Source organism: Myotis davidii, unplaced genomic scaffold (genome assembly GCF_000327345.1).
Source record: "Myotis davidii unplaced genomic scaffold, ASM32734v1 scaffold117, whole genome shotgun sequence".
Classification (NCBI taxonomy): Eukaryota; Metazoa; Chordata; class Mammalia; order Chiroptera; family Vespertilionidae; genus Myotis; species Myotis davidii.
In genome coordinates, this window is record NW_006288382.1 from 242,335 (window position 1) to 253,916 (window position 11,582).

General features: G+C 46.1%; 1 protein-coding gene across 2 annotated transcripts in view; it reads left to right on the plus strand.

Moving 5' to 3' along the window:
* ERCC3 (excision repair cross-complementation group 3) overlaps positions 1 to 11,582 on the plus strand; it is a 52,265-nt gene that overhangs the window by 24,202 nt on the left and 16,481 nt on the right. For both annotated transcript variants that reach the window (XM_006760240.2, XM_015561682.1), the window contains exons 8-9: positions 3,069 to 3,253; positions 6,666 to 6,868. In XM_006760240.2, coding sequence (XP_006760303.1) covers positions 3,069 to 3,253; positions 6,666 to 6,868 — 388 coding nt within the window. The remainder of the gene's footprint in view (positions 1 to 3,068; positions 3,254 to 6,665; positions 6,869 to 11,582) is intronic.

An 11,582-nucleotide genomic window follows, 5' to 3' on the forward strand; every position in this document is an offset into this window, starting at 1 on the left:
TTCTATCAGTATATCAATGATTTGTGGTCAACTTGTTTGGCTAAAGCATGAAATATGCTCATATATTTCCTGGGTTTAAAATATTTGATGTTTTCCCATTATCCACTGCATACAATTTTTCTCCTTAACCTGGTATTCAAGGGCATTCGTATTTTGGCCCTATCTAACCTCACTTCTCTCTTCTCCCTTCCACATTCCACAACCCAGGCAGCCTTCCCTCAACACATTAAGGCAGTGGTTCTCAACCTGTGGGTCACGATCCCTTTGGGGGTTGAATGACCCTTTCACAGGGGTCGCCTAAGACCATTGGAAAACATATATAATTACATATTGTTTTTGTGATTAATCACTGTACTTTAATTATGTTCAATTTGTAACAATGAAATTGGGGGTCACCACAATGAGGAACTGTATTAAAGGGTCACGGCATTAGGAAGGTTGAGAACCACTTCAAAGGGAGAGCACAAGGGAGGTTTTTGGGGTGATGGATTGGTCTGTATCCAGATTATGGTGATGGTTACACAAATCTATACATGTGTTAAATTTTTAGAACGGATACCTCTCCCACAGAGAACAGTCAGTTTTACTGTGTGATAACTTACAAACCAAACTAAAAGAAAAAAATTTGGAAGATGGTAGGTATTTGGTCAGATTGGACTGGAAATTGATGGTATAATCATATCATCTGCATTTGAAACTGAGGAAGGCTTGAGGCTTTCTGCCTGCGTATAGAGTAAGTCTGTTCATGTTCCTCTTTCCCATGGGTCCCAGGTCCCAGGGGTGGCAGCCAGGCTCGGGATCGGCCACACAGTCCATGCTCCTCTGGTTCTGTCTCTCCTGTCGTTCCCTGTGTCACCTTGTCTCTAGTTGGTTAGAAGAGTGAAACCAAACAGCTCTAAAGAGTTTTGAGGTCAGGACTCTCAACAGAGCAGAGAGCAAATGTTAAATAAGGGAATGGGAGTTTCTTGACTGTTAAGCATTAGGCAGAATGATAAATCTTTGAGAGTTATCTCAAAAAGGAAGATGGCTGTGCTCTTTTACAGATTTTCCAAAAGGAGCCCTCTTAGGCCATTATATGAATAAGAAATTCTTAGGACAGTATTTGTATAAAGTGGTTACTGTATGGGAGGCACTGTGCCAATTTTAAGTATTTATTGAGAACTTTTAAGGGGCAGGCACTGTGCTTGGCACTGGAAACCAAGTGGGAGGGGCCAATAATGAAAGAATCACACAAATAAATGTCAAAGAACAACTGTGCCATAATGTGCAGTGAAACAGGCCACGCACAAGAAGCACATGCTGTGATTCTCTATCTGAAATTCCGACATCGTGACGACTGAAGCCAGAGCTTTGGTTCCCTTTAGGGTGTTGACCCGCGGCCAGAGGAGAGGCTTTGGGTGCTAACGTCACTCAGATCTTGACCTGGGTGGCTCTGCAGATGTGTGCCCTGGGTGGCTCTGCAGGTGTGTGCCGTGCGCTTCAGCGGCTGGAAGTTCTTCCCTGGGGCAGCTGTCATGGTGTCGGAGGTGCTGCAGCCATGTCACTGGTTTGCAGCCAGATGCCCCAGGAAGGACTTGTTGGGGCTCGAGTGCCCAGCAGGGTCCAACTCATGCGTCCTTGGAGTTGGTAATCCCTGGGTCATCCCTAGTGCTGCCTCCTGGGTCCCACGTTAGATTGGCGCCTCCATTGCCGTGGCAACCATGTCCTGATGTGGGGAACCTGGTCTGGGGTCCTTGGCTACTCTTTTGGAGCTACCCTGGACCTTGGTTTTTTGTTTGTTTCGTGTGTGTGTGTGTGTGTGTGTGTGTGTGTGTGTGTGTAATCCACGTTATGCTGCATGCAGTATGTGGAGCTCTGTAAGATCTTGTTGTTTGCCTGGATTGGACAGCCCTCTGCTGTTTCACTATTAGGTTTTGGTTTGTGTTTGGTGCAGTCTGACCTCGAACTCCTCACATTGTTATCATTGGCCTTACCTTTAACTGTGGTAAGACGAGCTTTTTAACTTTCCGTCAGAGTACAGTTGACCCTTGAATAACTCGAGGTTACAGGCGTCGGTCCTTGCCTGTATAAGTTAAGCTGGTCCTCAGCGTACTCGGTGAGATTCACCACCACAGATCGAAAATACAGCCCTGGCCAGTTTGGCTCAGCGGATAGAGCGTAGGCCTGCGGACTCAGGGGTCCCAGGTTCGATTCCAGTCAAGGGCATGTACCTTGGTTGCGGGCACATCCCCAGTGGGGAATGTACAGGAGGCAGCTGATCGATGTTTCTTTCTCATCGATGTTTCTAACTTTCTATCGCTCTCCCTTCCTCTCTGTAAAAAATCAATAAAATACATTTTTTTAAAAAAGAAAAAGAAAATACAGTGTGTCATGGACCCACGCATTTTAAACTTGTTGTGTTCAAGGGCCAACTATTAGAATTTGAAAAAGGTGAGCCCATGGAAACCTGTAAATTGGGTCTTTAAAAGTAAATCTCATACCCTTTTATGTGTTTATTTTATTTACTTCGATAAATCAGAAAGATACAACATTCCAAAGAAAGGAGGACGGGAAGCTGCTGCTCTGCCAGCTGGTTTGAGGGCTGTGGAGAAGAGAGCTTCCTAAACCCAGCTCGTGCCCCTGCGCTCTCCTTGGTTTCTGGGAAGCCAAGCAGGTCTTGGCTCCCTTGGTTCCTCTGGTCCCCGTGTGCCCAGCCATCTTCCTGGTAACCTCAGTGCAAGTCTCAGGGTGGCAAATCCTTTGGCGGATTCAGAGCTCAGTGGCACATTCAGGGTTGTAGTTCTCGCTTCGAATTGCCACTGGGGCTCTCGAGTGGACAGTGCTGGAGCGCTCACAAGGAGCTCCCTGGCAGTTGCTCCCTTGCTCTCCTGTCCCCCTTCTTTCTCGAGTTCTGGCGGTGATGATTGTGAGTCCCACATGGTCATTCCTGCCCAGACAGGCTCCTGTGGTCCAGGAACCTGGGGTCAGCCAGTGTGAACTGGTCGCAGGCCAGTGTGAAGTCGCAAGGCTGTCTGTGGTACTTGAGCATTTACAAAAGTGACCGTGTGAATCACCGATTGTTTCCCCAGCCAAGATGTTCCGACGGGTGCTCACCATTGTGCAGGCCCACTGCAAGCTGGGTTTGACCGCAACCCTGGTCCGGGAAGATGACAAAATTGTTGACTTAAATTTTCTGATTGGACCCAAGCTGTATGAAGCCAACTGGATGGAGCTGCAGAACAATGGCTACATCGCCAAAGTCCAGTGTGCTGAGGTAGCTGTCCCCTTTCTTGCAGCCTCTTGGTGAGTGGCTCCTCCCAGGGTCAGGGGAAGTGGATCAGGTAGGTTATTCCCAGGCAGATACACAGTTCAGGACCTGAGCAAAAGTGATGCCATCTCTTGCACTCTCTGTCCCCTGTGAGCTGGGTGCGGTTATGCAACTTCACAGACGTGGGAACCAACCACCTCCAGGGCATGCAGGGAGTTGGCCAGGTGAGGGAGCTAATCCAGGCTGGCTTGGCTCCAGAGCCCATGCCCCTCCTTTCTGGGAATGAGTGCCTACCTTCACTGGGGTGGTCCTGCGTGGGCAGTCATCCTTGCCACCCCCAACTGCCAAAGCCTAGTGGTCAACACCTGTGGTCTGCAGAAGGTGCCCGTGGCCTTGATAATTTTATTTCTAAGAAGACATTTTCCCCAATATTCTATATAATAAAAGCCTAATACGCAAATCGGTCGCTATGATGTGCACTGACTAGGGGACAGACGCTCAACACAAGGAGCTGCCCCCAGCCCGCAGGCCCTAGGCCAGCCAAGGCAGGTGGCAGCGGGGGACCCCTGACCACCCAACTGGTTGTCCTGCAGAGTGAGGCGACCGGCAGTGGCGGTGGGGCCGGCTGGCGAGTGGGCGATGGGGGGTGTGTGGGGCTGGCCAGCAAGCAGGCTGGCGCCGCCCCCTCCCCCCCATCACCTGCCTGTTGCCTCTTGCAGAGGGAGGTGACTGGCGGCAGAGGGGTGGGGCCTGCGAGCGGGCAGACCCAGCCCCCGCCAGTTGCCCCACAGATTGGCCCTGATCGCCAGCCAGGCCTAGGGACCCTACCCATGCACAAATTTCATGTATTGGGCCTCTAGTTCTATAACGAATACCTGCACAGGTAAATGATAAAAGTACATCTTCAAAGATGTCTTCTCAGAAGAAACAAGAACAAGAATTCTTCCTGGCACCTAAAATTGACTTCCTCAGTGGCTAGAGTAGGGTGGCCTTTGTCATGAAAGGGTGGACAGGGGGCTGTTGGGTAAGAGAGAGAGAGGATCGTGTGCAGGTAGACTTGCTCTGTTGAAAGCTTCCTTATCTCTAGTTATGCTTTGTAATCACCACTCGTCTTATGAGACAAAGTTGCCAGAACCTTGGGGACCCTGTCCCTCTCCAGTTGCGTCTCCCCTTGGAGGTGCATCTGCCAGAGCAGTGGCCTACAAACATGGATTATGTTACATCACAAACTAAACAGCAGGGGGCCGCTGTCTCAGGGCTATTTTACCACCTATGTATAATTTCCTGGACAGGGTTGTTTCGTTTTACTTTTTAAAACATCTTTATGTATCTAAAAGGTGAAACAGATGATATATTTCTATGACTTGTCATTTGCTCTATTTTTATTCCTTGCATAATGCATTATTTTTTGATGAACGTAGCTATAATTCATCCCTTTGATTTGCTCTGTAGTATTCCATTATACAAATATGCCACAATTGGATATGTAATGGAATATTACACAGCAGTAAAAAAATAAATCTTCCAAGGGTGACAGACGTTCGGGTCGGTAAGTTGTTTAAAGTTTTTAATAGCTTTATCAAGATGTTTGCATTCTGTGACATTGACCTGTTTTAAGTAAATACTGTTATTTATAACTTACTTGGTTTTAGTTAATGTATCCCCCCAATCTAGTGTTAAAACATTTCCGTTATCCCCAGAGTTCCCTGGCGACCATTTGCAGTGAGTCCTTGCTTGTACTCTCGCTCTAGATAGCCACTGATTTGTTTTCTGTCTCTATAAATTATAGCTTATGACATTGCTGCAGATGTTTTTGTACCCATTTCCTGGGGCCCTCATGCCAGAGTTTTTCTAAAGCGTTGTTCACGCTGTGGACTGTGACATCACTTTGTGGGTCATGGTCAGGATAGAATAGAATCTACCAGAATGCATATGTATTAAGGGTATATATTGTTTCATGAAATTGTGTTTGTGTGTGTGAATGTTTAGTTTGTGATGTGACGTAATCCAAGTTTTAGGCCACTGCTCTGGCAGATGCACCTCGAAGTAACACTGCTGGGTTGAAGACTCCTTGAGGGTCACCTTCCTTGTCATGCTACAGCAGACTTTTCCAGAGTGAGAGTGCCAGTGAACACCCATCAGGGCGAGTGAGGGTGTGCCACATCTCCACTGCCCAATAGCTACTTGTTTTCTTTTAACTTTTGCTAACCTGGTAAGTGTGAAATGCATTCCTTTATGGGCTTAAGTTGTGTTTTCTACTTTACTAATGACATTGAGTATCTTATCAGATGGTTATTAGCCCCTTATGTTTCATATTTTGTGAATTGCAGGATTTTAAACACTTTATTGTGAGAAAAGAATTGCTGTGGTTATAAAGAATAAGAACCTCTAATGGAGTCATAACAGGAGATGACTCAGGAAACCAGGAAACATTAACAGCAAAACTCAGGGATTTGAGCAGCGCACAGGGCTTGGCACCCAGCAGCGGCAGCTGAGTCCAGGGTGGCAGCATGCAGTGGCTTGTGGTGCTCATGGGGAAGTGCACTGGTCATGGCCAGGAACTCAGTCTGTTAATGTGGTCTGCGTGGCCTGTTCCAGTGCGGAGCTCCCAGGGGGTCATTTTTTATTTGAAACTCACGGTACATCAGTCAGTGTATTTGCCTGAGCTTCCTTTAGCTTGTCAGCAGCCCAAGCCCAGGGCCTAGCACAGAAGCGGCCCTCAGGAGTCGTACTGTCCCTCTTATTTGGGTGCTCAGATTGCTTTCGATGTGACTGATGAGACCACCTTCAAGCTGGCTCCTATGGCCACGTGACATGTCCCCATCATTCTGGGAGCACTTCCTTGCTTTCTGGGCCAGCAGTATATTCCTGACTCATCTGGTACTTGTCCTGCTCTCGCCCTGGAATCAGCTATTTTCCACGGAGCTCTTTCAGTAGAGAATGTAATTTGCAAACCAAGTTCTGAGTGTTGGGTGCATTCATTGCTACTAGAGTATCATCGCTGGGCTCACTGAACAGGCAGAACTAGGAAGTGTGTGTGCAGTTCTCTGTGTGGAGGTGGGTCCAAGTGAGAGGCACCCTCGCACCACTGGTGGACAGTCTGGTGCCCTTCGTGTGGAGCTGGTGTGGAAGTAATTCCCTGCACGTAGAGACACTGAAAGGTCTGGGGGCAGTGTTTAACATGTGGAGTGCCCGGCTCCACATCACCTATTGGGTCTGGTTTTGGGGTGTGTGTGTGCGTGTGTGTGTGTGTGTGTGCGTGTGTGTGTGTGTGTGTGTATTTACAGTTATATTGAGATATAATTTACAAACTTTTGTTTGTTTTAAAGTTAATTCTACTAAATGAATGGTCTTCACAAGTTTCTAATTGTGTGATATTTAAACTTGCACACTAACCATGATTCTTATTGTATTACAGGTTTGGTGCCCGATGTCTCCTGAGTTTTACAGGGAGTATGTGGCAATCAAAACCAAGAAACGAATCTTGCTGTACACCATGAACCCCAACAAATTCAGAGCTTGCCAATTTCTGATTAAGTTCCATGAAAGGAGGAATGACAAAATTATTGTCTTTGCTGATAATGTGTTTGCCCTGAAAGAATATGCCATTCGACTGAACAAGTAAGAATTGAACAGTTGAATTTGGCTCCTAAGCCAGTTACCTTCCTTTTGTGAGAGTGCAGAGGTGCCTGGTTTTTCTCGAAGCTTTTAGGAACTTCTAGGATCCAAAGGTCTGGTTCTGTGGCCCCAGCCCCAGGAACCAGGCAAGACAGAGGAACAAGTGGTTGGAGTTAGAGGTTACAGTATAGAAAAGGGAGCTTGGTCACCCTGAGCCCAGGGAGCAGGGCCTAGAGTATGGTGCTTTGGACCTGGACTCCAAGGGTGGGCAGAGGTTGGCATTGGGAGTTTCAGACCAAGTGAGCACTGTGGGTTGTAATGAGGTCAGGCTATGGGCCAGGGACCAGGGAGGCAAGGCAGACTGGCCAGCATCCCTGGTATGGCCTCCCCTTGAGAAAGAGCTTCTTAGGACATACCAGAGTCCTTACCAGCCCACATGCCTGTGTTTAAAGCCTGGTTATTGTAAATTCCTTGCCAAGTAAGGAGGATGAGGACTGTGCTCCTGCTCCAGTGGGCCTCCAGGGCGTGTATGTGTAGCGGAAGGAAGGGCCCTTTCTGCAGGCAGGCCTCGCTCTTCCTGTGGGGTGGTAGGGTGGAGGGCAGTGGCCATGCAGACCAGCTTCTCTTGAGCAAGCTGTGACTTAATCCTCACCCATGCAAGGAATTCAATTGCATTGTTCCCATTTTACAGATGACAAAGCTGAGACAAAAAAAAAATTAACTTTTCTTAAATTTCTAAAATTGTACCTTTAATTTTTTTTAAAAATAAACCTTTTATTGTTGGTAGTATAAAGATTTTATTTTTTATCAGAGTAACATAGTAGTTAAGATCAGTCTTTCCACCCACAATTCTTGTTCCCCAAAGGCAGCCACCTTTTTAAAATTTATGTATTTATGTTTAATTTTTAAAAATCTTTACTGTTGAGGGTATTACAGATGTCCCCCCTTTTTTCCCTCTACTGTCCCCCTCTACCCAGTTCCCACCCTGCCCCAGACTTTCACCACCCTATTGTCTGTGTCCGTCTTTGACACAGACGATAGGGTGGTGAAGGCCTGGGATGAAATGCAGGGGTGGGCAAGAAGGGGTCAATTGGGGGGGAAAAGTTGACATATGTAATACTTTCAACAATAAAGATTTAAATAAAAAACAAACAAACAAACATACACACAAAATATCTTTGGTTAATCTCTTCCCACCTACTTTCCCCACTTCCCTTTGAGATTTGTCAGTCTGTTCCATGTTTCCATGCCTCTTGATTCTATTTTATTCACCATTTTATTTTGTTCATCAGATTCCTTGTTCACTTATTTTGATTTTTAGATTCAATTATTGATAATATACATTGTAAAATGGCTATGTATTTATTGCCATTCTATTCTTATTTTTTTAATCTTTTTTCTTCTTCCTCTTCCTCTTCCTCTTCCTCTTCCTCTTCCTCTAGAATATCCTTCAACATTTCATGTAATACTGGTTTGGTGGCGATAAACTCCGTTAGCTTTTTCTTGCCTGTGAAGCTCTTTATCTGACCTGCAATGTAAATTATAGCTTTGCTGGGTAGAGTTATCTTGGTTGTAGGACCTTGCTGTTCATCACTTTGAATATTTCTTGCCACTCCCTCTGGCCTGCAAAGTTCCTATTGAGAAATCAGCTGACAGTAGCTCCCTTGTAAGTAAGTGATTGCTTTTCTCTTGCTGATTTTGTCTTTAACCCTTGGCATTTTAATGATGATTTCTTGGTGAGGGCCTCTTTGGGTTCCTCTTGTTTGGGTCTTTCACCAGGTAAGGGAAGTTTTCTGTCATTATTTCTTTTCTTTTGTAAAAAAAATTTATTTTTATTGATTTCAGAGAGGAAGGGAGAGATAAAACAGCAATGATAAGAAAGAATCATTGATCAGCTATCTCCTGCACACCCCTACTGGGGATTGAGCCCTAAACCTAGGCATATGCTCTGACTCTGGGAACCACACTGCAACCTCCTGGTTCATAGGTCAACCCATAACCAATGAGCCATGACAGCTGGGCTCTGTCATTATTTCTTCAAATAGATTTTCAATATTTTGCTCTCTTCTCCTTCTGGCACCCCATAATGCGAATGTTGGTACACTTGAAGTCCCAGAGGCTCCTTACAGTCTCTTCATATTCTTTGATTTTTTTTTTCTTTTTGCTCTTCTGATTGGGTGTTTTTTTGCTTCCTCATATTCTAAATCGTTGATTTGATTGTTGGAATCCTCTACTGATGAATCCCTATAAATTATTCTTTAATTCGTTAGTGTATGCTTAATTTCTGACTAGTCCTTTTTCATGTCTTTGACATTGTCACTAAGATCCTTTAAAGTCTCACTAAGTCCCTTGAAGCTCTCATTAAGATCCTTGAGTAACCTTATAACCGTTGTTTTGAACTCTGTATCCAGTAGTTTGCTTATATCCATTTCTTTTCTTTTTTTAATATATTTTATTGATTTTTTACAGAGAGGAAGGGAGAGGGATAGAGAGAAACATAGATGAGAGAGAAACATCGATCAGCTGCCTCCTGCACACCTACTGGGGATGTGCCTGCAACCAAGGTACATGCCCTTGACCGGAATCGAACCTGGGACCTTTCAGTCCACAGGCCGATGCTCTATCCACTGAGCCAAACCGGTTAGGGCTTGTTTCCATTTCTTTATTTGTAACATGTTTCTTTTTGTCTCTGCATTTTGGCTGTTTCCCTGTGTTTGTTTCTATGTATTAGGTAGAACTGCTATGTTTCCTGGAATTGGTAGCTTTGTGTAGTAGCTGTCCTGTAGGGCCCAGTGGCTCAGCCTCCCCAGTCACCTGAGCTGGGCAGTCTAGGTGTGCACAGTCTTGTAATTGAGCCTTGGTTGCTGTTGGCATCACTGGGAGGAATTGACCTCCAGGCCAGTTGGCTGTGAGGACCAGCTGCGACTACAGAAGGAGAGCTGCTGTTCAGGAGACACCCTATGGAGCAGGACTTGCTTCAGTGGGGCTTTGGTGCTCACTGAGGCTGCCCCTTGCAGGTGTTACTTGTGGATGTGTAGAGTTGGAACCTGCTGTGATCTGAAGTTGTCCTCTGGGTGTACTGGCTGTGGGGCCTCCTGGGAGTTGCAAAGTCAGCCACTGCCTGGGGCCACCTGACAGGAGCTACAGAGAGATCTGCAGATGGCTGCAACTTGTGTTGGGCTTGGAAGTGCCCAGGTGAGGCCCTGATGTGAAGCAAGGCAGGCTGGTGCTAGAGCTGGGTCTTGGGCTTTTTATTTATAGGTTTGGAGCATGCTGACACCACCTGCTGCTTGGGAAAGTTCCCAGGCCATATGGGAAAGCTGTTGCAAACAGCTTGGGTAGAGCTGCAAGTTGGAATGGGATGGGTTCTCGGGGAATTACCAGGACGGGGCAAACAGTGTGAGCCAGGCTGATGGAAACTCAGATATGGCTGCTAGTCAGCTCTGTGACAGGGGAGGTCCTACCTAGCACAGGAGCAATGACCCCTGAAAGCTCTCCCCCCCCCCTTCTATCTGAGAGGAGGCCACTCCTGAGTTCCTGCCCTGATGCCAGACAATCCAATTCCTCCTCTTAGGTGTCTAGATTCCCCAACGCCGCTGCCCATTGCTGGAGTTCAGAGGAAGTGGGGCCTTGTAAGTTCGTGTGCTGGCACTTTAAGAGAATCTGCCTGGAGCCCCAGCAGCCTCTGTGTCACTCAGCCACAATCCCTATGGTTTTTACAGCCCAAAGTTAAGGGACTTTTACCATCTCTGGAACCCTGGGCTGGGGGTCTGGTGTGGGGCTAGGACTCCTTGCTCTTCATGGAGGTCTCTGCAGTGGAGATACCCCTCCTGATTAAAAACATGCCACACCAGCCTGTCCTGCACCTCCGCCCCTCCTACCAGTCTCAGCGTGCCTTCTTCACTTTTCTAGTTGTAGGACTTCTTTCAGTCAGATTTCAGGTGGTTCTGAATGATGGTAGTTGTGTATTTTAGTTGTGATTTTGACATGGTATGGAGGCAGCGAGCACTGGAGGTTACCTATGCTGCCATCTTGGTTCTCCCAAAGGCGAGCCACCTTCAACTCTATTCTCCATATTTCTAAGTAATTTATATATTAATTTCTTGACTATTAACTATAGAGATTGCCTGTTAACTTCCTAATACGCGAGTTTAGGATTTAGCTCTTGCCTGTACTGCCCCCATCCTTCCAGTATGTTTGGTGTTAAGTTAGAATTCAGGGATTTTGATGTATCTGTATTGTTCAAGCCAAGGCACATAGCGTACTATGACTACGTTATTTTTGTAAAAATAGTGTTTTATGGCCCAGCTGGTGTGGCTCAGTGGCTGCATGTCAACCCGGGAACCAAGAGGTCCCTGGTTCAATTTCTGGTCAGGGCACAGGCCCGGGTTGTGGGCTCGATCCCCAGTGGGGGATGAGCAGGTGGCAGCCAATCAGTGATGCTTCTCTCTCATCGATGTTTCTCTCTCTCTTCTCTCTTTCTGTCTCTTTAAAAATCAATTAAAAACAAACAAAAATAACCAATAAGACTTAACCCCTTCCCCGGCAGAAACGTGTATACTCGTTTTCACAATATGTTCTTTTTCAGTCGTCGACGAGTATACTAAGAAAATATGGTAAAAAAATATGGTTTATAGGAAGACGAGTTACAAACTGTTTTCATAACCAGCATCAAAAATACTATATAGAACCAAAATAAAAAAATTAGTCTGAAAAA